This window comes from Hyla sarda, chromosome 6, assembly GCF_029499605.1.
Source record: "Hyla sarda isolate aHylSar1 chromosome 6, aHylSar1.hap1, whole genome shotgun sequence".
Classification (NCBI taxonomy): domain Eukaryota; kingdom Metazoa; phylum Chordata; class Amphibia; order Anura; family Hylidae; genus Hyla; species Hyla sarda.
The window spans coordinates 256,238,256-256,250,759 of NC_079194.1; the positions used below are offsets into that span (position 1 = coordinate 256,238,256).

The following is a 12,504-nucleotide window of genomic DNA, read 5'->3' on the forward strand; positions in this document are numbered from 1 at the left end:
TATAGGTTGAACTTGATGGACTCTGGTCTTTTTTCAACCTTATGAACTATGTTATGTTACTATGACCTGATCATTTGCCTTTCCATTCCCAATGTGGGTTTAAAGTTTGTGTGACAATTCAGGGCAGAGGCTTTTGTACCTTGTGTGCCAAAATCAACTTTTAGTGATGGTCAGAAGCCACATTAGACTCAAAAATTTAGAGGATATGTATTGAATATTAAAAAGCAAAAAATCCTGTATTTGGAAATACATCAGTATTTTAAATTAGTACAATACCATCCAAAATGGCAGTGTTTGGCTGTAATAGTGTATATAGCTAGTGCTTATGATCGTAGGCATACCATGAGTTCCTGAGCCACTTGTCTAGTTTGGTGATTCAGGGAATTGTCAGAAGGGTGTGAACTTAGTTTTAATAATGGGAGAGAATATCAGGTGATGGGTGGAATCATACCGTCAGGGGGTGTTAAAGGGGTACTTCGGCCCCAAGACATCTTATCCCCTAACCAAAAGGTTGGGGATAAGATGTCTGACCGCGAGGGTCCCGACGTTGGGGACCCCCCACAATCTTGCATTCAGCACCCACCTCGGGGAGCTGCACGCCGCGCTGCCAGCTCAGAATCTGCTGTGTGAGGACCACGGGGCCGGAGTATCATGCCACCCCCTCCAATAGACTTGCATAGTGAGGGCGGGGTGTGACGTAACACGGGGGCGGAGTCGTGACATCACGATGCTCCGGCCCCGTGGTCATCACACGGCAGTTTCTGAGCTGGCAACGCAGCATGTAGCTCCCCCGAGGTGGGTGCTGAATGCAAGATTGCAGAGGTCAGATGTCTTAGGGCCGGAGTCCCCCTTTAATATTGTACATGAGAGGCATATTTGCCTCATATACATATCTCCATGGTGCCTCTTTAAATGCAACAATAGGGTAATGCTACTTCTGCAAACAATACTTATTACATGAAAGCAAGAGACCCAAGTTCAGATGCTGTCACTCACCCATATGTCACCTTCAATCTTCCGTATAATTGTCATGTGCCGATTACCATGAGTAATGTCTTTGTACACTGGAATATTATGCATCCGGGAGCGTCTCACAATATAAGGAAGATCTGGCAGGGTGTCTAGAAAAAACAAAACAGTTTGCACTAAAAGTTAATTTTCAAAGAACAAGACAAAAGTGGCAAGTTCAATCCTAGCATAAAAGGGGTTCTCACTGCAACAACCTTTATTTATTTATTTTAACTAATTTAAACATGACCTGTGATCAATTCTGACCTACACAATTTCCCCAAGAAATAACATTTCTGGAACTAGAAATGTTTTGCTAAATACTCAAAAAGGGTGTCAGTCGCTGGGGGGCATTTCCCAACACTGTCCAATCAAAGATGGCCATCTTAGACGGTGCAGGGACAAACATCCAGCTGGACATTGAGGATATGACTTCACAAACACCCAAAATTCAGCTGATATTATAGGGACCTAGCTAAAGATTTGACAGGAGGGACATCCTGTCATGTTTTGATTGGTCAGGGGCTGGGTGCGGAGACCCCACCATTCACTAGAAAGAACAGGGAGAAGTACTGTTTCTCCTCGCTGCAGGAGATGGGACTCTATAAGCAGCCAGATCCCCACCAATCTAAATTTTGACAGGACATATCAAAAGTTCTATTAAATGACAGACACACTGTAAAGCGGACCAGTCAGCAGCTAAACAGGGGTAAAAAATAAGCCTATTGCTAGATGGGGCTTCTCATCTTGATTCCAGACATACCTTTTAATCTCCATAGTACTTTCTAGTTCTGACATATAAGCCTTTAAAGATGTTGACCACCTCTCAACATTTTTCATAAACTTACAGTTTCAGAGGTATTCTAGATAATTAATTAAATGAGCTGTGTCACGGATCCTAGTTATTTAGTTATTTCCTACACCATTCGCCGGTCCCTGTTCGTATTTCTCTTCTTAGGCTGGGTTCACACTACGTTTTCTCACATACGGGAGCGCATACGGCAGGGGAGAGCTGAAACCTCGCGCTCCCGTATGTCATTCATTTCAATGAGCCGGCCAGAGTGAAACGTTCGGTCCGGTCGGCTCATTTTCGCGCCGTATGCGCTTTTACAACCGGTCCTAAAACCGTGGTTGACCACAGTTTTAGGTCCGGGGAAAAAGCGCATACAGCGCAAAAATTAGTCGACCGGACCGAACGTTTCATTCCGGCCGGCTCATTGAAATGAAGTGCATACGGGAGCGCATACGAAGGCATACAGGAGCGCGAGGTTTCAGCTCTCCCCTGCTGTATGCGCTCCCGTATGGGAGAAAACGTAGTGTGAACCCAGCCTTACATGGATTTCCGTCCAGGATCCTTCATGTTGCCGTGCATGTTCACGAGCCTCCACGCCTCTCCACCGCCATTACATTCTCAAAGCTGCTGCTGGCAATGAAGCGTGGAAGCGGAGGCGATCTCAGTACATGCACCTGCTGTTACATAATGCATAGTAGCCCTCTGCTGTATAGAATTAGGCAACTATCACCTAACGCTATAGGGCTTCTACACATAAGATGACAGCATGTGCTTATACAGTGGTCCCTCAACATACGATGGTAATCAGTTCCAAATGGACCATCGTTTGTTGAAACCATCATATGTTGAGGGATCCGTGCAATGTAAAGTATAGGACAGTGGTCTTCAACCTGCGGACCTCCAGATGTTGCAAAACTACAACACCCAGCATGCCTGGACAGCCAACGGCTGTCCGGGCATGCTGGGAGTTGTAGTTTTGCAACATCTGGAAGTCCACAGGTTGAAGACCACTGATATTGGAGGTTATACTCACGTGTTCCCGACGCTCCGGACCGTCACCGCTGCCCTGGATGTCGCCCTCCATCGCTGTCGCCGCGTCCCCAACGCTCCGGCAAGGCCTCTGCTTCCCTGGCATCCTCGCTCTCTGTCGCTGACGATGATGGAGAGCGCCGACGATGCAGGGGATCTCGAAGAGGACGTGCCGGAGCCCCGAGGACAGGTAAGTGATCGTCAGCTGACCACACGGGGCACCGTTAACGGCTATCCGGTGGCAGCTGAAGCAGTCAGCGCTGCTGGATAGCCGTTTATGCGATGGCCCCGACATACAAAAGCATCATATGTCGATGCTGTCTTCAACATGCGATGGCCTTGAAATGATCGTATGTCGGGGCCATCGTAGGTCGGGGGGTCACTGTACTGTGATTCTATGCAGCCAGCTACACTGAACTGCCTGTTCCTAGTCAACGTCCTCATTGCCGGTGATTCCTGTGTGTAGTGGCGCTGCTCCCTGACTACAATATCATAGTAGTCCTGATCGGCATCTGGGATCCACTGTATTAGAGAAGCGGCCCTACTCTGGATACTCCTTATTTTCTATTCCAGCACTTGGTCTTCAGTAGTATAGCATTAGGTGATAGATGGTTGCCTAATGCTATACTACATAGCCCCTATACGTTGTATGACAGCTGGTGCTTGTACTGAGATTGCTATGCCAGATGATTGGTCTTGTCACTTCTATGCATCAGTTCATACAAAGAAACCAGCTACAAGTCTGATATTCTGCATACTGAAATAAATTACATGATGGCAGATACACCTGCCATAATCTAATGTAAATCACTGTCCAGCGTGTCAGATGAATGGCATATCACATTGTATGAGCTGATGCTTGGTAGCAGCAGGACCGATCATCCGGCATAGCGATCAGTACAAGTACCTGCTGTTATATAATGTATAGTAGCCCTCTGCTCTGTAGTATAATATTGGGCAACAATTTAATACCTAATGCTATACTACTGAAGACCAAGTGCTGGTGCAGAAAGCCAGGAGTACTTTTCTCTCAGCCGAGTTTCCAGAGCAGGGCCGCTTCTCTAAATACAGTGGATCCAGAATGCAAATCAGGATTATGATATTGTAGTCAAGGACCATGCAGGTATCCTCGGCAATGAGGACTGTCTAGGAACAGGCAGTTCAGCATAACTGACCGCATAGAAGCAGCGGTACCAATTACCTTGCATATCAATCCCAATACAAGCATCTGCTGTCATCTAATGTATAGTAGCTCTGGAGTATAACATAAGGCAACCATCTATCACCTAATACTGCTGCGCAGAGGGCTAATATACATTATATGACAGCAGATGCTTGTACTGAGATAGCTATGCCAGATGATCAGTCCGCCGCTTCCAACCATCAGTTCATACAACGTGATATGCTATTTATCTGACATGCTGCACATTGAATTACATTAGATGACAACAGATACACCTGTCATCCTCCAATATAAATCAGTTTGCAGCATGTCACTACAGCGTCCACTAAACCTACAAAAGATATGTGTTACAGTCCAGCGCATACGTGGTAGGGAACTCCAAAAACAGATAATAGAAGCAACATGAGATCTCCTGTGAATGCTCATTCAGATGGACAAGGGGTTACATGATCCTCTAGTAAAAGCCACCTTGGGCGCAGTCTATGGACGACAAGTTTTTTCTCACATACAGATCATCTTGGGTCATGGAAAGTGAGGGAGAGCAGATCAAGCAACAGAAACCAAAAAAGTAATTGAAGTATTTTACAAATTATAACATTTGCCTGGGCTCTTTTTACATACAAAAACTTTAGTACTAGTGTTTAACCTCTATAAATTAATCTATAAATAAGGCTCAACTGCCCAGGGGGTGTTCTTAAACATAGCAAGAGCCCCAGATTACAGGCCCATTTCCTCTTATTCACTGCCTTCATGTCTGATGTCAAAGGGAAGTAGTCATATGCAGGCAGCAATGAAGGAGGTGAAGAAGAAGAGATGGCTGGGCTCTGCTGGGAAACGCCCCCATGGCACTCGAGCCTCATTTACATTTGAGCAAAATGGCTCATATATTGGTACTGGAAACAAGTAAGGAGATTTAAAAAAGCCAAGGGTGTGTTGTTTCATGGGCTAATTTTCACTCCTGTTAAGCTGCAGATAGGGCCACTTTAACTGTAGTCATCCAGTCAGCATGTCTATCCAAATACAGAGTAGACCTGCAGTAAACAAACCTTTAGGAGGGATCCATCCAGATGGGGCTACTCCTGTATGCTTCAGTGGTTTGGGCACTTGAGTGGGTGGAATGAGACGTTCCACAAAATGAAACTCTTCATGGGACTCTACTACACCTGGGTAGTGGGATGTCACACTGGCAGCTGACCCACTGCATGGCCTCTTGAATAAAATGAATGGAGAGGTTATATTTAACATTTTTATTTACCTCTAATGTAAAAGTCAAAAAATTCTAAATCTGCTATGGCTCAGTTCACACTCCTGAAGCCCTGTAGATGGCATAAGAGTATTCTCGCACTCTGCAAGTATTTTTTTTTCTTAATTAAAGCAATGATGGATCTTTTATATAAAGGGTTACTGATATGCCTATACAGTGGTCCCTCAACATACAATGGTAATTCGTTCCAAACGAGCCAATGTATGTTGAGGGATTCGTGCAATGTAAAGTATAGGAAGCTGTACTCACCTGTCCCCGCCGCTCCGGACCGCGTCCCCCGCTCCCGATGGTGTCCCCGCCGCTCCCGATGGTGACCCGGGCCTCCGCTGGGCTCTCCTGGTCTTCTCCGGTCCTCCGCTGTCTTCCGCAAGGCCTTACTGGGCCTGTGTAGCGACGTCATTACGCCGCTGCGTACGCTGTTCCTATTGGATGACGTGCGCAACAGCGTATTGACGTCACTGGAGAGGGCCGAGAAGACACCGGAGGACCAGCGCTGAACCCGAAGGACACCCCAGAGCATCATGGAGGGGTAAGTAATACTCACCGCACCACACGGGGAACATTAAGCTGCTATCCGGCAGCAGCTTAAGCATTTTGCACTGCCAGATAGCACTTAATGCAATGGCCCCGACATAAAAAAGCATCATATGTCAATTTGATCATATGTCGGGGCCATCGTAGGTCGGGGGGGGGTCACTGTACTTGAAGGGTCTAGTCTATGCTTTACAGCTGTGGTCTCCAAACTGTGGCCTTCCACATGTTGCAATCGATTGGAGACCACTGTTTTACAGGATAGGGTATTGCATAGGACTTAAAGGGGTACTCCGGTGGTCAATGAGTTTTTCCGTTTTTGACTTACCCTATTTGTTTTGTTTCATTTCTATTCTTGTTGTTTAGCCTACTCTAATTCTGTTCTTTGTTGTCTTTTTATCCCCCACTTTGTTTTCCTATCTTTGCTTCTATTTCCTGTTTCTTGCTGTGCTGAAAACTACAAATCCCAGCATGCCACATGCCTTGCTGGTTTGGGGCGGCTCCTTTTTTTTTTTTTGTTCCGCCCTTTACCCATCCTACTATTTTCCCGGGTCAGCCCCCTTATACACAGCACACTAATATAAATCAGCCCTGGTTGGGATACACTGGCATACACACATAAAAGGGACTACAACTCCCAGCATGTGTCATTCAGGACTCTACAGGATAACACCAGCATGCTGCCTCTGTAGTCTCCTGGGGGTTGTAGTTCACCACACCACTGTAGGGCATACACCAGTGTTTCCCAACCAGGGTGCCTCCAGGTGTTGCAAAACTACAACTCCCAGCATGCCCTGACAGCCTTTGGGCATGCTAGGAGTTGTAGTTTTGCAACAGCTGGAGGCACACTGGTTGAGAAACACTGGTGTAACATGATGTGTATGCTGAATAGGCTAGAACAGTGTTTCCCAACCAGTGTGCCTCCAGCTGTTGCAAAACTACAACTCCTAGCATGCCCAAAGGCTGTCAGGGCATGCTGGGAGTTGTAGTTTTGCAACACCTGGAGGCACCCTGGTTGGGAAACACTAGCATACACACACACACCAAGGACTACAACTCCCAGCATGTGTCATTCAGGAGTCCCCCCCTCCCCCTTCACATATAGAAATCATCCCCAGTATGAGATTTCTTCCCCTGCAGTCCATACATCCCCAGCCCGCGCACCTTCTCATCCTCCCCTTCACATAACACTTATCTTCTCTGTGAGGTCCTTCTCCTGTGCAGACCTGCGTCCTTAGAATACAGAGCAGGGGAGGGGGAGGAGCTGTGTACTCAGCTGGATGAGATGAGGGGGCGTGGCTTATTTTTCTCATGCAAACAGAAAAGAAAAAAAAAAGCTGTGACATCTTGTCAACCACAGACTCAGAACTGTGAACAACGGTAAAAGAAAACCCTCTGAATTACAGAACTTCCTGCCCAATAAACAGGTAAGAAAAACACAGACATGCTGCCAAAACATATAACACATGTATACTGCAAAAAAACTAAAAACTTACAAAGAAGATGCCATATAGTCAAAAAAATTAACCACTGGAGTACCCCTTTAAAGGTGTAGTATGGCAAAAAAAAATATTTTTATTCTCTTTAAAATCTGGTCAGGAAGGGGTTCATAAAACAAAAGAACTGTCTCCTACCTTGCTCGCACCTGAGCCTTTTTTTTTAACCAACCCCCTGGAGACTTTATAAAACCTTTCTATGTTGCTGGGGTAGCCTAGAAAAAAAATAAAAAATCCCCTGGATCTCCCGCTGTGATGTCTTCTAGGCCCTCGCAGCCCCATTTAATTCCTACATATGCGCCCAATTCAGTGATTAGCTAAGAAGCCATTGCTGCAGTGAAGAGCTTGTTTCGGAAGTAACTTAAGCTGTGGAGGACCGATGATGTCCCTTCAGGAGCCCTTGGGGTCCAAAGTAGGTAAGTATGAGTATTGTCTTTCTTAGACCACCCCTGCAACATAGAAAGTTTTTAAATCTCTGGATAACATGCGGCCAACCCCCAAAAATGATATTGCATTATCATTAAATAGCATTAAATCAGGTGACAAGCAGGACTATACAGTCAGGGGGGGGGGGGGGGGTGTATTAGGCATAAACTCCCCCTCTATGCAAAACATTTACACCCCCAGCTCTATAATCCCACCCAGTCACTCTCATAGGGTGTAAGTGGTATGCTCTGGATGGTTAAATGTCTGAACGAGCAGAGGAGCTGAACTCAATTCATAGGTGAAGATTGATGGCTTCTAACAGTAGCAGAAGCCTCACCTTTAAAGACAGGTAGTAGCAATCCTGCAGCTGCCATCATTAACCCTTTAGATGCTGTGATCGATGCCAATCACGGCGTGTAAAGTGAAAAAGATGGCAGTAGCTCAGTGGAGTTCATCAGACCTCCGCAACGTGATTGTGGAGATATCATGTGCTTAAATGGCGGCAGAGGGTCTCCTTACCTGCCTCCAGATTGATGCTGCAGTGATGCAGCCTGGGACAGTATTGTGTGATTGCATGTAAAAGTTTCCTAAGGGAACTTAAAAAGTGTAAAACATAAAAAAAAATCACAAAGTAAAATCACTCTTATTTTACCAAAAAATTATAAACATACTTGGTATCACTGAATGCATAACTGTCCAAACTATTAAAATTTTATGTTTATGATCCAGCATGGTGAACGGCTCAAACGTAAAACAAACAAAAAAATAAAAAAAACTGTCCATAAAATGCTGATTTTTTTTGGTCACATCATATCAAACCAAAAAGGATATTAGTAAAACTTACAGATCACATCGCAAAAAATGAACACTTATACAGCCCCATACACTGAAAAATAAAAAAGATATAGGGGTAAGAAAAGAACAATTTTAAGGACAATACTGATATTGTTAAGGGCACCTGTCATGATCTTGTTAAATTTTATAATCCTCCCAGTTCACTCCCCCATCATGATAAACCACCCTCTGCCTTTATTATTATTATTTTTTAGTTTTCTACCTTGATATTGTCCTGAATTTTCTGCTCAGTCTCACTGAGTTCCACAGACTGGCCAGGGGCATTTCCCAGCAGGTGTGACATCATCTGAAGCCATACAGGGGAGAACTTCCACCCTCACTCATAGCAGTTCAGTGTGAGACGGGCTGTGATTGGCTAAGGCGGCAGCTCTATACACTCTATACCTGTGATGGGCTGAGGTCCCACCTGCAATTCCTGACTTTTGTCTTTGCCAGGCTGCTGCTGCTGGCAGGACCATAAGGACCCCTGGTGGTCATACTTCTAGGGGTTGATTTAACAAATAGTTACAACATTTTTAAATTATAGCACTAATTACAGGTACTATTTAACCACTTAAGGACCACGGGCGTACAGGTACGCCCTGAAGCCCTGGTACTTAAGGCCCAAGGGCGTACCCACTGTAGTCTGGACAGAGTGGGGGAACCGACGGTGACTGTTGCCGGAGGTCAACGTACCCATCCGCGGCGGCAGCGGGCGGAGATCGGCGGCAGCAGAGGATGGCGATGCGGCTCCCTGGATCCTACAGAAGCCGGTGAGTTGCCTAGCAACATCTGGAGGGCTACAGTTTGGAGACTACTATACAGTGGTATCAAAACTGTAGCCCTCCAGATGTTGCAAAACTACAACTCCCAGCATTCCCAGACAGCTGTTTGCTGTGTGGGCATGCTGGTATTTGTAGTTTTGCAACATCTAGAGGGCCACAGTTTGGAGATCACTGTGCAGTGGTATCTACACTGTAGCCCTCCAGATGTTGCAAAACTGCAAATCCCAGCATGTCCAAAAAGCTATAATTGTAATGTAATTTTTCATTTGCTCAGCCCACTGTTCCAAAGATCTGTCAAACGCCAGTGGGGTGTAAATGCTCACTGCACCCCTTATTAAATTCTGTGAGGGGTGTAGTTTCCAAAATGGGGTCACATGTGGGGGGGGGGGGGGGGTCCACTGTTCTGGCACCATGGGGGGCTTTGTAAACGCACATGGCCATTGACTTCCATTCCAAACAAATTCTCTCTCCAAAAGCTCAATGGCGCTCCTCCACTTCAGAGCATTGTAGTGCGCCCGCAGAGCACTTGACGTCCACACATGGGACTCAGGAGAAAATAACCCCCAAAATTTGTAACCCCATTTTTTCTATTACCCCTTGTAAAAATGTAAAATTTGGGGAAAACCCAGCATTTTAGTGAAAAAAAATGTTTTTTTCATTTACACATCCAACTTTAACAAAAAGTCGTCAAACACCTGTGAGGTGCTAAGGCTCCCTGTGCCCCTTGTTACGTTCCTTGAGGGGTGTGGTTTCCAAAATAGTACGCCATGTGTTTTTTTGTTTGTTTGTTTTTTTGCTGTTCGGGCACCATAGGGGCTTCCTAAATACGACATGCCCCCCAAAAACCATTTCAGCAAAATTTGCTTTCCAAAAGCCAAATGTGACTCCTTATGGGCATTGTAGTGCGCCCGCAGAGCATTTTACATCCTAACATGGGGTATTTCCATTAGGGATAGACCAATATCGTTTTTTTAGGGCCGATACCGATAATCGGTGTAGGTTAGGGCCAATAGCCGATAACTTATACCGATATTCCGGTATAAGTTATCGGCTATTTAACCCCCTACGACACCGCTGCAGATCATTGATTTAAAGCGGGCGCTTTAAATCAATGATCTGCAGTGGCTTTTGCGGGGCCATAGGCCGCCGTCGCCACCACCCGCTTCTCTCCCCCTACCTGTCAGGGTGGTCCGGGCCATCCATCCTTCCTGTAGTGTCCGGGGGCGTTCCGGGTGGAGGGTGCACTGGTCCGGGCTGTCCTTTTTCTCCGGGGGTCATCTTCTCCACTCCGGGCAGGCTCCGGCCTAGTACGCTGCATAGACGCTGCTGCGCAGTGACGCCCATGCGCAGCGACGCACCTGACGTCACGGCGTAGCGGCGTCTATGCAGTGTACTAGGCCGGAGCCTGCCCAGAGTGGAGAAGATGACCGCCGGAGAAGAAGGACAACCCGGACCGGTTCACTCTTCACCCGGAACGCCCCCGGACACTACAGGAAAGATGGATGGCCCGGACCACCCCCATTACGGGTAAGTTTAATTTTTTTATTGACTCGGAGGGTGGGGGAGGGGCCCGACCGGTATAGCGGTATGGGCAAAAATCCATACCGGTATACCGCCCAGCATCACGGTGGGGGGTGCGACGCGGTGTGGTGGGTCGGGGGTGCGGTGCGGCAGGTCGGGGGGGGTGGCGGTCGCGGTGCGGGCGGGGCATTATCGGCTTATCGGCAAGTTAATTGCCGATACCGATAATGCCCAAAATCGGGATTATCGGCCGATAATATCGGCCATACCGATAATCGGTCGATCCCTAATTTCCATACTCTTAAGAGATGGGGTTACAAATTTTGGGGGCATTTTCTCCCATTACCCTTTGTAAAAATGGTAAATTTGGGGGGGGGAAACTGCATCCGACTTTAACGAAAAGGCGTCAAACACCTGTGAATGTCTATTTTCCTTACAAGCAGAGAGCTTAAAAGTTAGAAAAATGCAACATTTGCAATTTTTTCATCAAATTTTGGAATTTTTCACAAAGAAATGATGCAAGTATCAACAAAAATTTACCACTAACATAAAGTAGAATATGTCACTGAAAAACAATCTCGGAATCAGAATGAAAAGCGAAAGCATTTATTAATGCTTAAAGTGACAGTGGTCAGATGTGCAAAAAACGCTCTGGTCCTTAAATGGGCACTGTCAGATACAAAAACTTTTGATATGTTGTAAAGCATGTATAACCAATAGGTTTTGCAATTGGTTTCATTAGAAATTTTTCAGTATTTCATACTGATAAAGCCAGTCAAACAACTGCCCCCCCTGCCTGCTTGGACACATACTAGTCCTGCTGTGTCCATGCATCATCACCTATATCATGGACACACTTCCTTGATTGACAGCTGAGAGCGCAGGGCTCAGAGCTGGAGGAAAAATCCTCCCACTGTCAGCTTGTGTCCCGCTACTGTCAGTGAGGACAAGCTGGGAGTTGTAGTTTTGCTAATGCTGGGGGAGATGGGAGCAGATAGCATACTGAGGGAGGGGGCGGAGTTAAAAAAAAAAGTATTTTTTTTTTGTAGTGCAATAATACAAATACATGTCAGCTTTACCGTGCATTTCATAAAAACAGCACTGCCCCCCCCCCCCCCCCAAAAAAAAAATAATAATAATAATATGCATTACTGGGCATATTGCAAAACTGGGCATGGTGGGAGTTGTAGTTTTGCAAATGCTGGAGGCACACTGGTTGGGAAACACTGTGTTAAATGGGCAGCAAAAACACAGTGTGAACATTGCCTAACTGATGTACAGCCGCCCCATTCACAGCCGCAGCCTACACCAGCACTACATCCCCCTGCACTCCCACCACCTTGCCCCTCTAACCTTCCTATGGGCAGGTGTCACTGTCTCATGACCTGTATCTAGTAACCTGTGTCTTTATACACCTGAAGTAAATTACAACTCATATCATAAACCGTACACATAGAACCGAACAGTTCAGTACCTGACACTTGATAACCGCATTCAGGGCTCCCAGTGCCGTCCTTCTCAACAAGGGGGCAGCCATCTTTGTTTGACAATCACACAGACTCCCTGCACTGGGGCAGTAATGAGAGTACCAACATGGCCGCCAGCGTCGCAGCGCCAAGTCTTACGTCATACGT

General features: G+C 46.2%; 1 protein-coding gene across 3 annotated transcripts in view; it reads right to left on the minus strand.

Moving 5' to 3' along the window:
* MRPL49 (mitochondrial ribosomal protein L49) overlaps positions 1 to 12,504 on the minus strand; it is a 42,857-nt gene that overhangs the window by 19,966 nt on the left and 10,387 nt on the right. For 2 of the 3 annotated variants that reach the window (XM_056527038.1, XM_056527040.1), the window contains exons 2-3: positions 5,060 to 5,222; positions 997 to 1,121 (exon numbers count right to left, since the gene is read on the minus strand). In XM_056527038.1, coding sequence (XP_056383013.1) covers positions 997 to 1,121; positions 5,060 to 5,222 — 288 coding nt within the window. Of the gene's footprint in view, positions 1 to 996; positions 1,122 to 5,059; positions 5,223 to 12,344; positions 12,502 to 12,504 lie in introns of those variants that run through there. The other variant, XM_056527039.1, reaches the window with a different exon arrangement.